This window comes from Babylonia areolata, chromosome 23, assembly GCF_041734735.1.
Source record: "Babylonia areolata isolate BAREFJ2019XMU chromosome 23, ASM4173473v1, whole genome shotgun sequence".
Lineage (NCBI taxonomy): Eukaryota > Metazoa > Mollusca > Gastropoda > Neogastropoda > Buccinidae > Babylonia > Babylonia areolata.
In genome coordinates, this window is record NC_134898.1 from 13370019 (window position 1) to 13387518 (window position 17500).

Consider the following 17500-nt stretch of genomic DNA (forward strand, 5'->3'; position numbering starts at 1 on the left):
TTGTATTTTTGTATTTTGTATTTCTTTTTATCACGACAGATTTCTCTGTGTGAAATTCGGGCTGCTCTCCCCAGGGAGAGCGCGTTGCTATACTACAGCGCCACCCTTTTTTTTTTTTTTTTTTTTTTTGTATTTTTCCTGCGTGCACTTTTATTTGTTTTTCCTATTGACATGGATTTTTCTACAGAGTTTTGCCAGGAACAACCCTTTTGTTGCCGTGGGTTCTTTTACGTGTGCTAAGTGCGTGGTGCACACAGGACCTCGGTTTATCATCTCATCCGAATGACTAGCGTCCAGACCACCACTCAAGGTCTAGTGGAGGGGGAGAAAATATCAGCGGCTGAGCCGTGATTCGAACCAGTGCGCTCAGATTCTCTCACTTCCTAGGCGGACGCGTTACCTCTAGGCCATCACTCCACATCCTGTCTCACCTGCTTGTACAGGGAGCAGTTTTGGAGAATGTGCTTTGTTTATCTGGTCTTCCCGCCCACAAGGGGCAAGGCGGGAGATGGCACCAGCTTCAGTTTTTTTGACTCACTTGTGTAAACAAAGTGAGTCTATGTTTTAACCTGGTGTTCGGTTGTCTGTCGCTGTGTGTGTGTGTGTGTGTGTGTGTGTGTGTGTCTGTGTGTCCGTGGTAAACTTTAACATTGACATTTTCTCTGCAAATACTTTGTCAGTTGACACCAAATTTGGCATAAAAATAGGAAAAATTCAGTTCTTTCCAGTCATCTTGTTTAAAACAATATTTCACCTCTGGGATGGGCTCAAAAAAAAAAAAAAATGAAGCCTAATTATATGCAAACTGCATTTACTGTTATATTTATATTTTTTGTATTCTCTAAACTTGGCACTTTGATCTGATATTCTGACCCAACAACAAGAGCAGTCATTATTATCATTTTTTGTTCAAACAGGAACTTCCTTTGCTAAGCATGGAATTTTTTTTTATTTTGCAAACATTTTGGTGCAGATAGTAAAAAAGGGAAATTACTCTGTAATTAATGCTAGGGGACTTAATTTATCACAAGTGAGTCTTGAAGGCCTTGCCTCTCTTGTTTGGTGTATTGTGATTGTTCAGTCTGTTGTGACCGGTGTGAAGTCTCACCAGGACACTTTGCTTCTCTCTGGGGATGAAGTGTTGTCGTCATCCCTGATTGTTGTAGGTGCTGTCAGCGTCCTGATGGTGGACTTCAGTCCTAAACAGATTTGTCCTGTTTTTAGATCTTGATGCGGTGGAAAACATGACTACAATGCTTCCTTCTGGTGTCAGTGTTGAGAGCATGTTTTGTTCGTGTTTTTTGAATTGGCAAACTCTTTGATTTTAGATTCACCATTAGTATATTTTGACACTGAACATCCTTGAATCTTGTGAATGAGATGCATGCTGTTATTTTTGTAATGAACCAATTAACTCTCTCCATACGAACGGCGAAAGAGACGACATTAACAGCGTTTCACCACAATTACCATCATCAGAATATTGCAAGCGGAAGGCTCTTATACTGAAGAGGTGAATGTTGACAAAGAATACCACAATTCTGACGATGGAAGCTAAAGGTTGGGTCATTCAGACACCCACAGGACATCCGAGGGGTCTGTGTAGAGGAGAAGAGAGGACTGGCCGTACTGAGTGAGTTAAGAAAAGAGTCTTGAAAAGGCGTGTGTAAGGAAACTGTGTTGAAAAAACTACGATTTTCTGTTTGTGTGTGTGTGATTGTGTTTGTTGTGCATTGGGAGCTTCCAAAACATGACAAAAAGATAAAGAGATGACGAGGAATATTTCTTTTGAGGGTAGAAAATGTTCATATTGCTTGGAAGTATCTCTGGGCTACCCAGTATAATTAAGAGATGCAGAGAACAATTTAGTCATTTATATAAAGAAATATAAGACTTCCCTGTGCCTCAGTTTCATTAAGTTATTTAATGCAGTTTTAAGTGATAGCTTTACAAGCTTATATTGAATTTTAATAGAGACACCTTTACAAGATACTGATATTTCAGTTTTTGATATTATGTATATATCATGATGGACTCTGTGGTTCATATGGTCATGAGGTTGTGGCAGATCAAAACCAACTCAGAGAGAGAGAGGGGAGAGAGAGAGAAAGTGAGAGAACTGATGGAGGGGGGGGATTGAGGGGGGGGGGGGCAGAAAAAAAGAAGTTGAGAGGGTGAAGAAAAAGGGTGAGAAGGTTCTCCTGGAGAGAAAAAAATAGAGAGAATTGAGAGAGAAAGAAATAGAGAAAGTGAGAGAATATAAGGGAGGGAGAGAGAGAGAGAGAGAGAAATAGAGAAAGGGAGAGAACCCAGAGAAAGTGATAGAAATAGAGTTGGAGAGGAAGGGAGAGAATTGTGAGAGAGAAAGAGAGAAAACAAAGATAAATAGAGATATAAGAGAAGGAGAAAGAAATAGAGCTAGAGAGAGAAAGTGAAACAACTGACATAGACTGATAGAGAAGGGAAGTGGGACAACCTATAGAAAGTGAGACAACAGAGAGAAAGAGAGAGAGAGAGAGGAGCAAGGAGGCAAACTCTTAGAGTTTGGCTTGTGCTGAAATGCTTGTTGAGTGAATGTTCGTTTTTACAGTCTAACAGGGTGCATTTTGCTGCCAAAGATCTGGGCTTTGCCATCCAGTAATTTTTTTTAAAGAACTCAGACACACTGTGTGTGCATCGTACTAGTCTTTCTTGGCTACACAGGACAGTGTGATGAATAGATTTTGTTTTCCCACATTTCGGTGAACTTATCTGTTTATTTGTGTGACTATGACATACTGAGAGGAGACTTGTGTGGTGTGGTCATAATGAGTGTTTGTGATGTTTTTATAGAACAACAAATTAATATACTCTTTGCTCTTACAAATGTAGTCAATCGATATTAGAATCCTGCAGGATAATTTAGTTGAATGTTGTGATGTGAAGATGATGCAGGTAACTCTCAGTGTGAAGTTTTTAGCCTTTAAACCACCTGTTTATTGTTTTATGAGTTTTAAAGAAAAAGTCATATAATGAAGCAGAAATCAAACTTTATTCAGTCCAATGAATGTAAATAGACTGTTGACACTGAACAGTGTTTGTTTTCCTCTTTTTTTTGTTTTTGTTTTACAAGGTATTTATCATCTCAAGATCTGTTGCTGTTTTGTTTTTCCTGCTGCATAATGAATGTTTTGCTCCCCCATTGACTGAACATATAGATCTGTCATAGATGCTCATTTTATCAGTGGTTTATTACAACTTTATATTGAATGGTAGCCGGTTTTTACTTCGAAGAGTGAACTTTGTGTTCTCGTTCAGTTAGTCACCAGTCAGTGAATAAGAATGCATGTATATTTTTTTGGAGCGTTGCGAAATTATGAAGTGTGCATGTTCTCGTCCAGTTATTCACCAGTCAGTGAATAAGAATGCATGTATATTTTTTTGGAGCGTTGCGAAATTATGAAGTGTGCAATTCTCACGCACATTGCTTTCCAAGCTGATGATGACCTTCTTTGTGCTTACCTGCATTTCTTGTGACTGTCAGCTTGGCCTTTTGTGGGGTACCCCCTCAACGTCGGAACATGCCTGACAAGGAAAGTAACCTTGTCCACAGTACAGGGTAGTTCGCATACGTGGTGGGAAGGGAGGTGGGGTGGGGGGAGACTCCACCTCCGGAGCTATGCATTTCATGACAGTGGCTGGCGTCAACTGCCTATCCCTTGCCTTTTGTGAGTTTTATAGGAGCTTTTGACATTTTTTTTTTTATTATTATAGTGTGTGCCGTTTGAGTCATATTAGAAAGTAAAGTGTGTTGAAACTCACCTTTTAGCATGTCCGTAGTACATGATAGTAGCCAGAAATATAGTTATTTCTATATCTTGTTTTGGGTTTTTTGTGTGTGTATTATATATATGTGTGAACAAAGATGAAATTCCCATTGAAATATGCTTAATGATTTTCATATTTTGTGAGTGCTTATCAAATTGAAGATGCTTTTTTTTTTTTAGTGCTGTATTTTGATCACTGTATGAAAACATTATTCTGCTGATTAAGGGTTTAACTGAATTCTCTGAGATGGTTCTTTGCTCCGTTGGATTTTGATGCAAGTTTTGTAGTCTACTATGTGATTGTTGTATCTTTCTTTGTGTGCAGGTGCATGTGTGTGTTTGTGCCAGTGTGTGTATGAGTTGGTGAGATAAAGCAATGTGTGTGTGTGTGTGTGTGTGTGTGTGTGTGTGTGTTTGCATGTGTGTGTGTGTGTGTGTGTTTGTTTATATATATATATATATTAGTTTGTGATATAATCAGTGTGTGTAAGTGTATATGTATATGATAATTATACATGTTCATGTGTACGTACACACACATCCCTTATATATGGACATTCAAAACACTTTGTTTATTTTGATGCTCAGCAACTAAAATTGTTGGCATGAATGTATTACCATAATCTCTCAGTGTCTTCCACTTCTTTTTTGTAAATGCATGGCTTCTTGCTACTGAAAGATATTGAAACTTCTTCGCATGCTTTTACTGATTTTTTTCCCCCCAGTTTTGAATCACTTGCCTTTGTTCTGTCTGTCCATTAGTCAGAAGCATGTTTTTGAAGAGTGTTTCCACATGTATCTGATTTTGAAGTTTATGTAAAAGAATTTTTTTTCTTTTATTAAAGAAAAACAGTAATGTAATTTTGAGAAGAATGCAATATACTTTTTGGAAAAAAAATGATGTGTGATCTGACCCTTCCTTTTAAATGTGATTTTCTGAGAATTGTTGTGAACAGCATTAACCTCATTATTATTATTATTATTTTGAAAAGAATTGAACCTGTTTGCTTTTGTACTTAGATTAGTCACAGTGCCAAAGGAATTTGATGTTTTGTGTGCGGGTGAATACAAAAGTTATTGAGTGAGAGAGAGAGAGAGAGAAATGGAAGAAAAGCATCGTCAGCAAAGGTCTCAATGAAAACATAAATCAAAACGAGAGAGAGAGAGAGAGAGTGGTGGGATAATAATTCAGTATATTTGAAACACTCTAATGACTCCCTCCCCCCACCCCACCCACACGCTGAAAAAATTTATTCAAATTGTGTGTGTTTGTATGGCTTGGTCTGCTCTCACTCACTTTTATAATGATGATGTAACTTTACTTTGTGAGTAGTCTTTGCACTAGGCAGGCCATGTAGTTCACATGCCAGACCACCGGCTCCCCAAGAAACTGCTGTACGGCGAACTCCAACATGGCAAGCGCTCCCATGGAGGCCAAAAGAAGCGCTTCAAAGACACTCTGAAAGCTTCTCTGAAGGCCTTCAACATCAACCACGACACATGGGAGCTGAATGCAATGGACAGACCAAAGTGGCGTTCAGCTGTCCACAAAGGCGCCAAATCCTGTGAGGCCAACTGAATCGCTGCAGCAGAGCAACGCAGACAGGCCAGGAAAATCAGGGCCAGCAAGTCCCCGACAGCCGCCACCATCCCCTGTCCACACTGCATCAGAACCTTCCGGGCGCGGATTGGCCTGACCAGTCATCTGTGCACCCACAGAGCCCAACCCACCCACCCCCAGGATGACTAGATGGTCCTCGTTGATCCCAACGGACGAACCACACACATGCTCTCACTCACTTTTATAACGATGATGTAACTTTACTTTGCGAGTAGTCTGTTGTTTTCAGATTATCAAACAGTATACAACTTAATGTAATAATTATGCTGTTGAGTGTTTATTGAACAGCATAACAGTGAGTGATTATCAGACAGTAATATATATCACTTAATAACTTAACATAATACTTACATTGTCAAGCAGTATGATATATCTATATGTAATAACTATATATATATATATATATATATATATGTGTGTGTGTGTGTGTGTGTGTGTGTGTAATAAGCATGGTTTTAAATGATCATCAAGCATATTATAACTTTACGTATTAATCATGTTAAGTGATAATTAAGCAGTATGACATAACTTTACATAATAATAGCCCTGTTAAAGTGATAATCCAGCAGTAATGTATAACTTTACTTAATAATTACATTATTCAGTGATCATCAAGCATTGTGATGTAACTTTATATAATAATTACAATGTTCAGATATAATCAAGTACTTTCCCTTAACCTTTACTGAATAATTATGTCATCAAGAGATTGGGGAAGAGTTTGAAGTAACATTAACACTTATCCAAGTGTTGTTAAGAGATCATCAAACAGCAGGTCAAGCTGACTCTTGGTGTTCTCTGCATCCCAAACTTACAAACATCGCACAAATCTTTATTCTTGCTTCCATGTGCTGTTAATGAATGTTGCTGGATTTCTTGGTTCTTGGTGTGCAGGTTTTTGTCTGAACCAAGCTGCTGGTTTTTGTCTGAACCAAGCTGCTGCAGGTTTTGTCTGAACCAAACTGCTGCAGGTTTTTGTCTGAACCAAGCTGCAGGTTTTTGTCTGAACCAAGCTGCTTGCAGGTTATGTCTGAACCAAGCTGCTGCAGGTTTTGTCTGAACCAAACTGCTGCAGGTTTTGTCTGAAACAAACTGCAGGTTTTGTCTGAACCAAACTGCTGCAGGTTTTGTCTGAACCAAGCTGCAGGTTTTTGTCTGAACCAAGCTGCAGGTTTTGTTCAACAGGTTTTGTCTGAACCAATGTGGTGGTATCATCCCGGGAAAATATAAAACTCTCCAAACAAACAAACCAACAAACAATTGCTTGGAATGCTAAAAATTGTCAGCAAACATCACGAGGCATTTACCAGTTTTCATCAGACTCGCCCTTTTCGAGCTAAGGAGGACTTAAGTCAGTCACAGAATCCCCTTGATCTCCTGAGGCATACAAGGCTGTCTGTCACTAGAGATCTCCGCTGCTGCCTGTATTGTGCAGTCCCCCAGGTGTTGCCATACTCTTCAGTTCTTTTTCAACTGTCTTCATTATTTTAATCCTCTTGTCGCTCCTGTTTTTTTTTTTTTTTTTTTTTTCATCTGGTGTCCAGGGGAGCGCTGCTCTTGGAATTGTTAACACTGTAACAGTACTGGGTTCCCTTTTAGGAGAGCAACCTAAATTTCAAACAGAATACATGTATAGTTGGTGAAAAAAAACCACACACACACATAAACCCAGTGCAGTGCAGTACAGTACACTATAGCAAATGTGTGTTTGATGATGATTTTTGTTGTTGTTGTTGCTGTTGATGTGAGCTTGAAGTGCTGAAAATTCAAGTGTCTGATGAATAAATCATTGCTCAACAAGCAACGTTTTGCGAGTGTTGGTGATCAGGTGTGAGAATGTTTCTCTGTCACCGTTTTTGTCTTTGTCTCTCTCTTCTTGGTTTTATGCCACTAAATGATAGCATGAGGGGTGGGTGGGTGGGGGGGAAACTGATATGAAAAACATGTAAATATTCACGCATTGACACAAGCTTGCCCACATACGCACACCCCCACACGAACACACATGAAGGTACATGCATGCAAGACACTAAATCTGGGTATGGCAGAAATAGTCTCTTTTCATTCCTGATACTGCATGAGATATAATTCCTTGAAGTTCCCCATTTATAATTCTTCCCATCCTTTTAATTGAAAAAAAAAAATATATATACCTTCCCTCCTGCCAGCACCATGTACCACTGTGGTCGACGCATTTCAAAGTGCCAGGTATTTCATTACCACACACTAACGATAGAGATGTTAAGGTCAAAAGACCTGAAAAATAGCAAAGACGTACATTAAAAAAAAAAAAAAAAGGAAATAAAAATACAAGTATGGGCAAGTAAATAGAGGTGAAAATGTAGGGAGCAGACATTCCTGTTGCTGTAACAGGACAAGCACAACATGGCCTAGAGGTAACGCGTCCGCCAAGGAAGCGTGAGAATATGAGCGCGCTGGTTCCAATCACGGCTCAGCCGCCGATATTTTCTCCCCCTCCACTAGACCTTGAGTGGTGGTCTGGACGCTAGTCAGTCGGATGAGACGATAAACCGAGATCCCGTGTGCAGCATGCACTTATAGCGCACGTAAAAGAACCCACGGCAGCAAAAGGGTTGTTCCCAGCGAAATTCTGTAGAAAAATCCACTTCAAAAGGAAAAAACTAAAACTGCATGCAGGAAAAAAAGAAAAAAAAGAAGAAAAAAAAGGGGGTGGTGCTGTAGTGTAGCGACGCGCTCTCCCTGGGGAGAGCAGCCCGAATTTCACACAGATAAATATGTTGTGATAAAAAGAAATACAAATACTGAACCCCCCAAAGTAACTTAATTAGCAAGACGTGCAGGCTCTACTTTGGCGGGTGCTGTCATGGTGAGCTGCCATTGATTGTTGTTCACAGGCTGTCTGGCACTGAGAGAAGACAAAGTTCTTCATTTTCAAGGATAATAGATACGCAGTTATGTGGGTTTTGTGTGTGTGTGTGTGTGTGTGTGTGTGTGTGTGTGCTTTTTTAGGGGGGGGGGGGGGGTCCATCCTGTCCCTGTCCTACACAGGACCTGTACTATATAGTACAAGACAAAACCACGAAATGCTACACCACCACCAGTAGCGTCTCAGCTATTCTCGGTGAACTAAAGAGAGAATCGCTTCAAGCGCGCGCGCGCGCGCACACACACACACACACACAATGACGCACACACAGACACACACACACACACACATACACACACACACAGAGTTTCAGTTTCAGTAGCTCAAGGAGGCGTCACTGCGTTCGGACAAACCATATACGCTACACCACATCTGCCAAGCAGATGCCTGACCAGCGGCGTAGCCCAACGCGCTTAGTCAGGCCTTGAGACACACACACACACACACACACACACACACACACACACACTGACACTGACACACACACTGACAACCCCCCCCCCCCCCCCCCAGAAAAAAACATGGAACCTGAACACCAGCAGGGCAAAGCGCCCCGGTTAGTCCCCAGATAGTGCCAGAAGTGAGAATGTAAAAAAAAACCCCCAAAAAACCAAAAAAACAAACCAAAACAAAACAAAACAAAACAACCCCCCCCCAAAAACAAACAAACAAACAAACAAACCATCCTCAGTTCCAGCTGTCCTGTCCTGTAGTTCCCCTGTCCCACGTCTGCCTACATAATGACCAGAGTGATCTCAGCGCTAGCAGCTTGCGGCCAATTTTTTTTTTGTTTTTTTTTGTACGCATAGAGTTGACTTCATCAAGATTTTGCGCCTTATAAATATTGTTATTATTATTATTATTATTATTATTATTATTATTATTATTATTTATATATTTATATATTTATCTATTATTTATTTATTTATTGTGATTTTTTTGGTTATTTTATTTAATTAATTTATTTATTATTTTAATTAATTAATTTTTTTTTCTCAAGGCCTGACTAAGCGCGTTGGGTTTCGCTGCTGGTCAAGAGGCATCTGCTTGGCAGATGTGGTGTAGCGTATATGGATTTGTCCGAACGCAGTGACGCCTCCTTGAGCTACTGAAACTGAAACTGAAACTGCTGGTCAGGCATCTGCTGGGCAGATGGGGTGTAGCGTATATATGGATTTGACTGAACGCAGTGACGCCTCCTTGAGCTACTGAAACTGAAACTGAAACTGCTGGTCAGGCATCTGCTGGGCAGATGGGGTGTAGCGTATATATGGATTTGACTGAACGCAGTGACGCCTCCTTGAGCTACTGAAACTGAAACTGAAACTGCTGGTCAGGCATCTGCTGGGCAGATGGGGTGTAGCGTATATATGGATTTGACTGAACGCAGTGACGCCTCCTTGAGCTACTGAAACTGAAACTGAAACTGCTGGTCAGGCATCTGCTGGGCAGATGGGGTGTAGCGTATATATGGATTTGACTGAACGCAGTGACGCCTCCTTGAGCTACTGAAACTGAAACTGAAACTGCTGGTCAGGCATCTGCTGGGCAGATGTGGTGTAGCGTGTATATGGATTTGACAGAACGCAGTGACGCCTCCTTGAGCTACTGATACTGATACTGATGCTGACACTGATACTGACACTGATACTGATACTGATGCTGACACTGATACTGACACTGATGCTGATGCTGGCCACTTAACTGATCACCTGACTCCTTCTGCAGCACTGGCGCCAAGGTACTGACACCTCCATCCCTGTGAAAAGGTTCTGGAATGGGTAGAAAAAACAAACAAACAAAGAGTGAGTGACAGTGAGAGAGAGAGAGAGAGAGAGAGAGAGAGAGAGAGAGAGAGAGAGTGAGAGAGAGAGAGAGAGAGAGAGAGAGAGAGAGAGAGAGAGTGAGAAAATGACCCGGAGAGTGGAGTTAGGAGATGGGGGTGGGAGTGGGAGTGGGGTGGGGGGAATCGACAGAGGACAGAGGAGGGGGTAGAAAGGCTGGAGGGAGGTGGAGTGTGCGAGATAGAGCGGGGGGTGGGGGATGTGTGGGTGTGTGTGTGTGTGGGGGGGGGGGCAGTGAAGGATATGATTTATAATTATTGTCTCGACTGAGGGATGGCGGAGAGAGAGAAAAAGAGAGGTAAGAGAGAGAGAGAGAGAGGTCGACAGAGGTTGACAGCTAAAGAGAGAGAGCAGGATGGAATCGAGAGAGAGAGGGAGAGAAACAAAGAGAGAGAGAGGGAGAGAGAGAGAGACGGAGAAAGAGAGAGAGAGAGAGAGAGAGAGAGAGAAAGAGAGAGAGAGAGAGACGGAGAAACAAAGAGAGAGAGAGAGGGAGAGAGAGAGAGACGGAGAAAGAGAGAGAGAGAGAGAGAGAGAGAGAGAGAAAGAGAGAGAGAGAGAGAGAGAGAGACGGAGAAACAAAGAGGGAGAAACAGAGAGAGAGAGGGAGAAACAGAGAGAGAGAGAGAGACGGAGAAAGAGAGAGAGAGAGAGAGACGGAGAAACAAAGAGAGAGAGAGCAAGAAACAGAGAAAGAGAGAGAGAGAGAGAGAGAGTCAGCGTTCGGTGGGTTATAGAAACAAGGACACACCCAGCATGCACACCCCCGAAAACGGAGTATGGCTGCCAACATGGCGGGGTAAAAATGGTCATACACGTAAAAGCCCACTCGTGTTCATACGAGTGAACGTGGGAGTTGCAGCCCACGAAAGAAGAAGAAGGAGAAGAAGAAGAAGAAGAAGAAGTATCCGGGACTGATCATTATGACGGACTGTCGGTCAGTTTTCTTTTTTTTCTTTTTTTTTTTCGAACGCTGACAAGTGGATTGCAGGATTTAACGTGCGTATTTGTTCTTCTGCTTGCGTATACACACGAAAGAGATTCAGGCACTAGCAGGTCTGCACATATGTTGACCTGGGAGATCGGAAAAATCTCCACCCTTTACCCACCACGAGATTCGAACCTCGAACCCCGGACCATCAGATTGAAAGTCCAACGCTTTAACCACTCGGCTATTGCGCATGTCGGTCCCGGATACTATACAGGTGAAAATAAGCCCAATTAACCGCACCTTTTAGCAACACACAAGAACCCACACCTAGTCACACACACTGTATCATGTCCGCTCTTCCGTATCCTGTTTATCACACGAGATCGGATAGTCCCTGGCGTGATTTATTATTAACCCTTTCACCGCCAAGCTCACATTTTATGCACAGGCGTGGTAGAGGACCCATGTCACTGAAAGGTGACCATTCATTCGTCTGTTATCCACTGATGAACTTACTGCTCTTAGGTGGCAGAATGGTTAAGACGCTCAGCTGCCAATACAGAGAGTCCGTGAGGGTGTGGGTTCGAATCCCGCTCTCGCCCTTTCTCCTAAGTTTGACTGGAAAATCAAACTGAGCGTCTAGTCTTTCGGATGAGACGATAAACCGAGGTCCCGTGTGCAGCACGCACTTGGCGCACTGAAAAAGAACCCATGGCAACGAGAGTGTTGTCCTCTGGCGAAATTACATAAAATGAAATCCACTTTCATAGGTACACAAATATGTAAGCATGCACTCAAGGCCTGATTAAGCGCGTTGGGTTATGCTGCTGGTCAGGCATCTGCTCAACAGATGTGGTGTAGCGTGTATGGATTTGTCCGAACGCAGTGACGCCTCCTTGAGAAAGTGAAACTGAAACTGAAACTGCTCTTAATGTTCGGTGGTAGGATAGGCCATATTTACTATGCATCGCAGGGGGAATCCCCAGCTATTCTTATAGCCACTGTCTTCTCCGTGTTTACATCACAAGGGAATTTTGTAGTCTAAATTGACTGGCGGTGAAAGGGTTAAGAGGGATGGTTGGAGGTCACTAACTGACGGGCAGGGGATGGAGGGGGATGATAATAATTATCCACGAAGAGGAGGAAGGGGGGTGGGGGGTGGGCGGTGTGTGGACACAGTGACGTGAGAGTGGATCGAGAGGAAGTGAAAAACTGAAACAGGGACGGGAGAGAGAGCGAGCAAGAGAACACTGAACACTGAAATGTTTAATGTCATTAGCTGAAAAGCTCTGGTGACATGACATAGTAGGTACCAATCAGATCAAAAGCCCCCCCCAGACCCCCTCCCTACACACACACACACACACACACACACACACACACACACACACACACAGCATACATACACAAATACATACACACACAAACACACACACACACACACACACACACCGCATAAACACACATACATACACTCACACTCACATTCACACGTTGACACACGTACCGGCGTGCGCGCGCTTTCACACACACACACACACACACACACACACACACACACACATTCTTACCAACACTCCAAATACACATGCGCGCGTGTGCACAACCACATCAACCCTTTCATATGCATCCCCCCTCCCCCCACAGTCAAATTGTGTGTGTGTGTGTGTGTGTGTGTGTGTGTGTGTGTGTGTGTGTGTGTGTGTGTGTGTGCGCGCGCACACACACACACAGAGATTTACAGCTCACAGTGTCAATTTTGAACGATTTTTCGCCTCTCATAAAAACATACAACAGTTTAATGAACAGCGGGGCCGCATGCAGTGTCACACGCAACAGACTTCGCAGTATGAACTATTTTTAGACCAGTGGGGGAATACTTGTGGTGTAACACGTTTTTGACATCGCCTCTCTCTCTCTCTCTCTCTCTCTCTCTCTCTTCTGTCATCCCGTTTCTTCCCTTTAACGATACATAACTTCTTCCTTTCTTTCTTTGACAGACCTCCGCTGTCCCCCCCCCCCCCCCCTAACCCCCCCCCCAAAAACAAAACAAAAACAAACCATTATTGTTTTCCTCAGAATCAGCTCAAGAGGATGTCAGTGAAGTTGTTATTTTAGTTGTACTCGGATATCAGAGTTTCAGAGAGTTTCAGAGTTTCAGATTGTGTTTATTCCCATTAACTCTTTTGAGTCATAGAGAAACAAGGAAACTTGACAATAACAGGATGACGGCCACAGAGGGAAGAGCGAAGATAATTTCAAAAAGAAGAAACAAAAAGGGGGGGATAATACAAATGGGGGGAAAATAAAGTCGAGGGCGAGAAAGGGTGAAGGGAGATAACCAATGACAAATTAAATTTTGATGTGGGCTGAAACGAAACGTTCGATGTTGATTACAAAACACACACACACACACACACACACACACACACACACACACACACACACACACACAGAGAGAGAGAGAGAGAGAGCGTGTTCATGGTCCGAACATTATTTATTTATTCATTCATTTATTTATTCATGTAAATATTCATTTGCTATACTGCTACGGATACTACTGGCTGCTACTACTATACGTGCTATTGCTACCACCACCACCACCACCACCACCACTACTACTACTACTACTACGAAATTATCTTTAAAAAAGTTAATGTGTGAGATTAGCACGCGCCCCTTGTGCATTCTACCCCACATAAATCTAGATCAATAGCCACACACACACACACACACACACACACACACACACACACTGTCATCATGCACCCACTTTAAAAGCATAACTTTTCTGCGTGTCAGTTTTGGTGACTCGATCACTTGGTTGAAATAATGCTTGTGTGTGTGTGTGTGTGTGTGTGTGTGCGCGCGTGCGTGCGTGCGCGTGTGTGTGTGTGTGTGTGTGTGTGCGTGTGTGTGCGTGCGTGCGTACGTGTGTGTGTGTGTGTGTGTAGATTTCTTTGGTGAAGATAGGAATGGGGGTGGGCGCGGGGGGAGGGGGGGGCGGGGGGAAGGGGCGGGGAGGGGGGGGGGGGGGAAGATCGAGTGAATGAGGTCGGGGCTTGATAAACGACATACACATCTCGAACTGCGACCGACAAATGTACACATGTTGTTGACTGTCGTAGCCGGAGCTTTAAAAAAAAAAAAAAAAGAAAAAAAAGTCAAGCTCGTCGTACGCCTACCCTATATATATAGACCTCCCAGTCCGTTTCAGATTGGGCAATACTTCGACAAGTAACCTATAAAAGGCACCGTCGTGATCCTGTTTGTGATGAGATACCGCAAACTTTCCACTGAGATATTCACGATAAGCAAGTCACTGTGAGTGAAATTCATTAACTCTCTCCATACGAACGGCGAAAGAAACGACGTTAACAGCGTTTCACCCCAATTACCATCATCAAAATATTGCAAGCGGAAGGTTCTTATACTGAAGTGGTGAATGTTGACAAAGAATACCACAATTCTGACGACGGAAGCTAAAGGTTGGGTCATTCAGACAGCCACTGGACATCCGAGGGGTCTGTGTAGAGGAGAAGAGAGGACTGGCCGTACTGAGTGAGTTAAACCTCTCTGTCCGGCAAAACATTTCTGTTGGAAGAAGAAGACAAAACTGACTGCAGGATTCTTCAAAACAAAAAAAAGCCACTAAAGTTTAAAAAAAAAACCCAACCCTGTTTGGTGGTAGATGAATCCTCTTTGTTTAGTGGGATACGACGTTTCGAACCATAGGCCCGTTGTCAAGTGATGAAAAGAGGAGTCTGTTGTGGAGTCTGCCACTGAGATTGTGAATCAACAGTGTATATATTACAAGTTTCTAAACAGTGTATAGGTTTTTTTCCATGTGCCTTTTTTTTCATACACATTGAAGGAAACAAAACAAAACAAAACAAACAAACAAACAAACAAAAAAAAAAAAAGAAAAAAAAAGAGCAAACCAACGATCATGTGACGTGTTCAGAAAAATATAATAAAACAAAACAACTTACACGCAACATACAGAAACAATCACCATACAATAGAACAACAAAAATCGCAACGTATAGAAACAATCACCATACAACAGAACAACAAAAATCGCAACGTATAGAAACAATCACCATACAACAGAACAACAAAACTCGCAACGTATAGAAACAATCACCATACAATAAAACAATAATTATAAACGCAACAACGTACAGAAACAAATCACCGTACAATAAATAAAATATATAAACGCTACGTATAGAAAAAAGAAAAAAAATAATCACCACACAATTAATAAAACAACGTAAACGCAAGGCAACGTACATAAAGAGTTAATTAATTAATCATCATCACCACCACCACCACCACCACACACACACACAAAATGGCCGTGTTCTCAAGTCGTCCGCTGCTGTACAAGATAGGACTGGTGGGGTTGCTGGCCTCCTCACTGCTGTACCTCATCGGGTTCAGCTCCCCGTACTGGGTGACGGTGGACTCGGGACGGTTCAGGTCCTCCAGTGGGCTGTGGATGGCCTGTATTGCTGACGTCTGTGCCAACCTGGGTGTCGCCAATCTGTGTGAGTGTGTAGCATGTCTAGCCACGTAGAGACGCTAATAATTATCTGTAGAATTCTGGTGTCTATATTATAATGGTCTAGCTCACTTCTTTGCTCGGATCTCTGTGTGTGTGTGTGTGTGTGTGCGCGCGCGCGTATGTATTTATGTGTGTGTGCGCGCGCGTTTGGTTACATGCGTGCACGTGGACAAGATTACATTGACCTTGTATCAGCGCGCACGCGTTCATGTATGTGTGTGTGTGTGTGTGTGTGTGTGTGTGTGTGTGTCCGCGAGTCCATGTGTCTGTGATGGTGGGGCTGCTCTTTCATCTTTGATATTAATTCGTTTAAATTATCGATGTATGTGTTTCTGCTTGTGCGCGCGTACACGCACACACACAAATACTCAGACACACACACACACACATACTCACACACACACACTGACGCACCCACACACTGACGCACACACACACACACACAAATACTCGCACACACACACACTGATGTACACACACACACACACACATATATATATGTGTGTGTGTGTGTGTGTGTGTGTGTGTGTGTGAGCATTTGTGTGTGTGTGTGTGTGTGTGTGTGTGTGTACTTGCGTTTCGTTTTCGCATCATATGTCTACAACTCGGTTATTATTATTTTTTTTATCAATGAATTAATCAACGAATTCATTCGTTCATTTATTCGTTCATTTCCTCATTAATTCATTCTATCTGTCTGTGAACTAAACCCTCCAGATATGTGGTTCCACATCACACGGTTCCTGGAGACTGTTGGTCTGCTGATACTGATGCTGACCTGTGGCTACGATCTTCTCGCCAACTTTCTGCTCAAAGCCTCCACCTACTCCAAGAACTTGGAAGTGCTCGCCATTGTTGGAGGTATAGATAAATAGATATTATATTATGCCCTCAGTCAGCCTTTTCTTTGTTTATTCATTTATTTATCTATCTGTTCATTTATTTGTTTATTTATCTGCCTGTTTATTAACTTAAACAGAATGTATTTATTTGTTCATGTCTATAATGAATTATTGAAAAATATGAATTTCTTGATATCTTTTATTACTCACCTATCACTAAAATTGATTGATGGATTAAAAAAAAAGAAAGAAAAAGAAGTGTAATTAATCAATCAGTTAATGAAATCAAATGCCATTTCATCATTCTGTGTGTTTAAGAAGAAAAAAAAGAAAAGAAGAGGAAAGAAATTATTTTCTTTTCCCGGGATATTGTCGGTCTAAGGTTATTATTATCATCATAATTATTATCATTATCAGTAAAAAAACAAAACAAAAACAACACAACTCATAAAATTAATAGCTCTTGAGATTCCCCAATTAATGCCCCTTACCTCTCTCTCCCTCTTTCAGTCCACCCCAGCCCCCCCCCCCCCCCCCCACTCACCCACCTATAGCTATTCGCCCGACCAAACTGAACCTGTACTTTCAACTCCCTCCCCCCTCCCGTCCCCCCCGCCCAGGCCCCCCAACCCCATCCCACCCACCCACCCAACTCCACAAACTCCTCCTCTCTCTTTCAGTCCATCTAACCACCCACCAGCCTACCTTCACGCCACACTTACACTCCCTCCCCCGGCCCCCCCCAACCCCCCCCCCACCCACTAAGTCCTGTTTTTTTTTTTTTAAACATTAACCCCCCAAAACACACACACACACACACACACACACACACACACACACACACACACGCACACACACAAAACCACACCAAAAAACAAACAAAAAAACCAACAACAAATCATCCACCCAATCTCTCCCTACCCATCACGTTCACTCACAAAGAAACCGAGCCACCCACCACAATCAATCAATCAAACA

At 42.4% G+C, this 17500-nt stretch overlaps 2 protein-coding genes across 3 annotated transcripts in view; both read left to right on the plus strand.

Annotated features, from left to right (window-relative positions):
* LOC143297855 (mitogen-activated protein kinase kinase kinase 7-like) overlaps window positions 1–3737 on the plus strand; it is a 34349-nt gene extending 30612 nt beyond the window's left edge. For both annotated transcript variants that reach the window (XM_076610378.1, XM_076610379.1), the window contains one exon: window positions 1–3737. This exon is cut by the window's left edge and continues 1100 nt beyond it. The gene's annotated coding sequence lies outside the window, so the exon portion shown is untranslated.
* A 10601-nt stretch (window positions 3738–14338) lies between these two features.
* The window catches only part of LOC143298157 (uncharacterized), a 4640-nt gene continuing 1478 nt past the window's right edge, over window positions 14339–17500 (plus strand). The window contains exons 1-2 of the mRNA XM_076610894.1: window positions 14339–15663; window positions 16398–16541. Coding sequence (XP_076467009.1) covers window positions 15468–15663; window positions 16398–16541 — 340 coding nt within the window. The 5' untranslated portion in view covers window positions 14339–15467. The remainder of the gene's footprint in view (window positions 15664–16397; window positions 16542–17500) is intronic.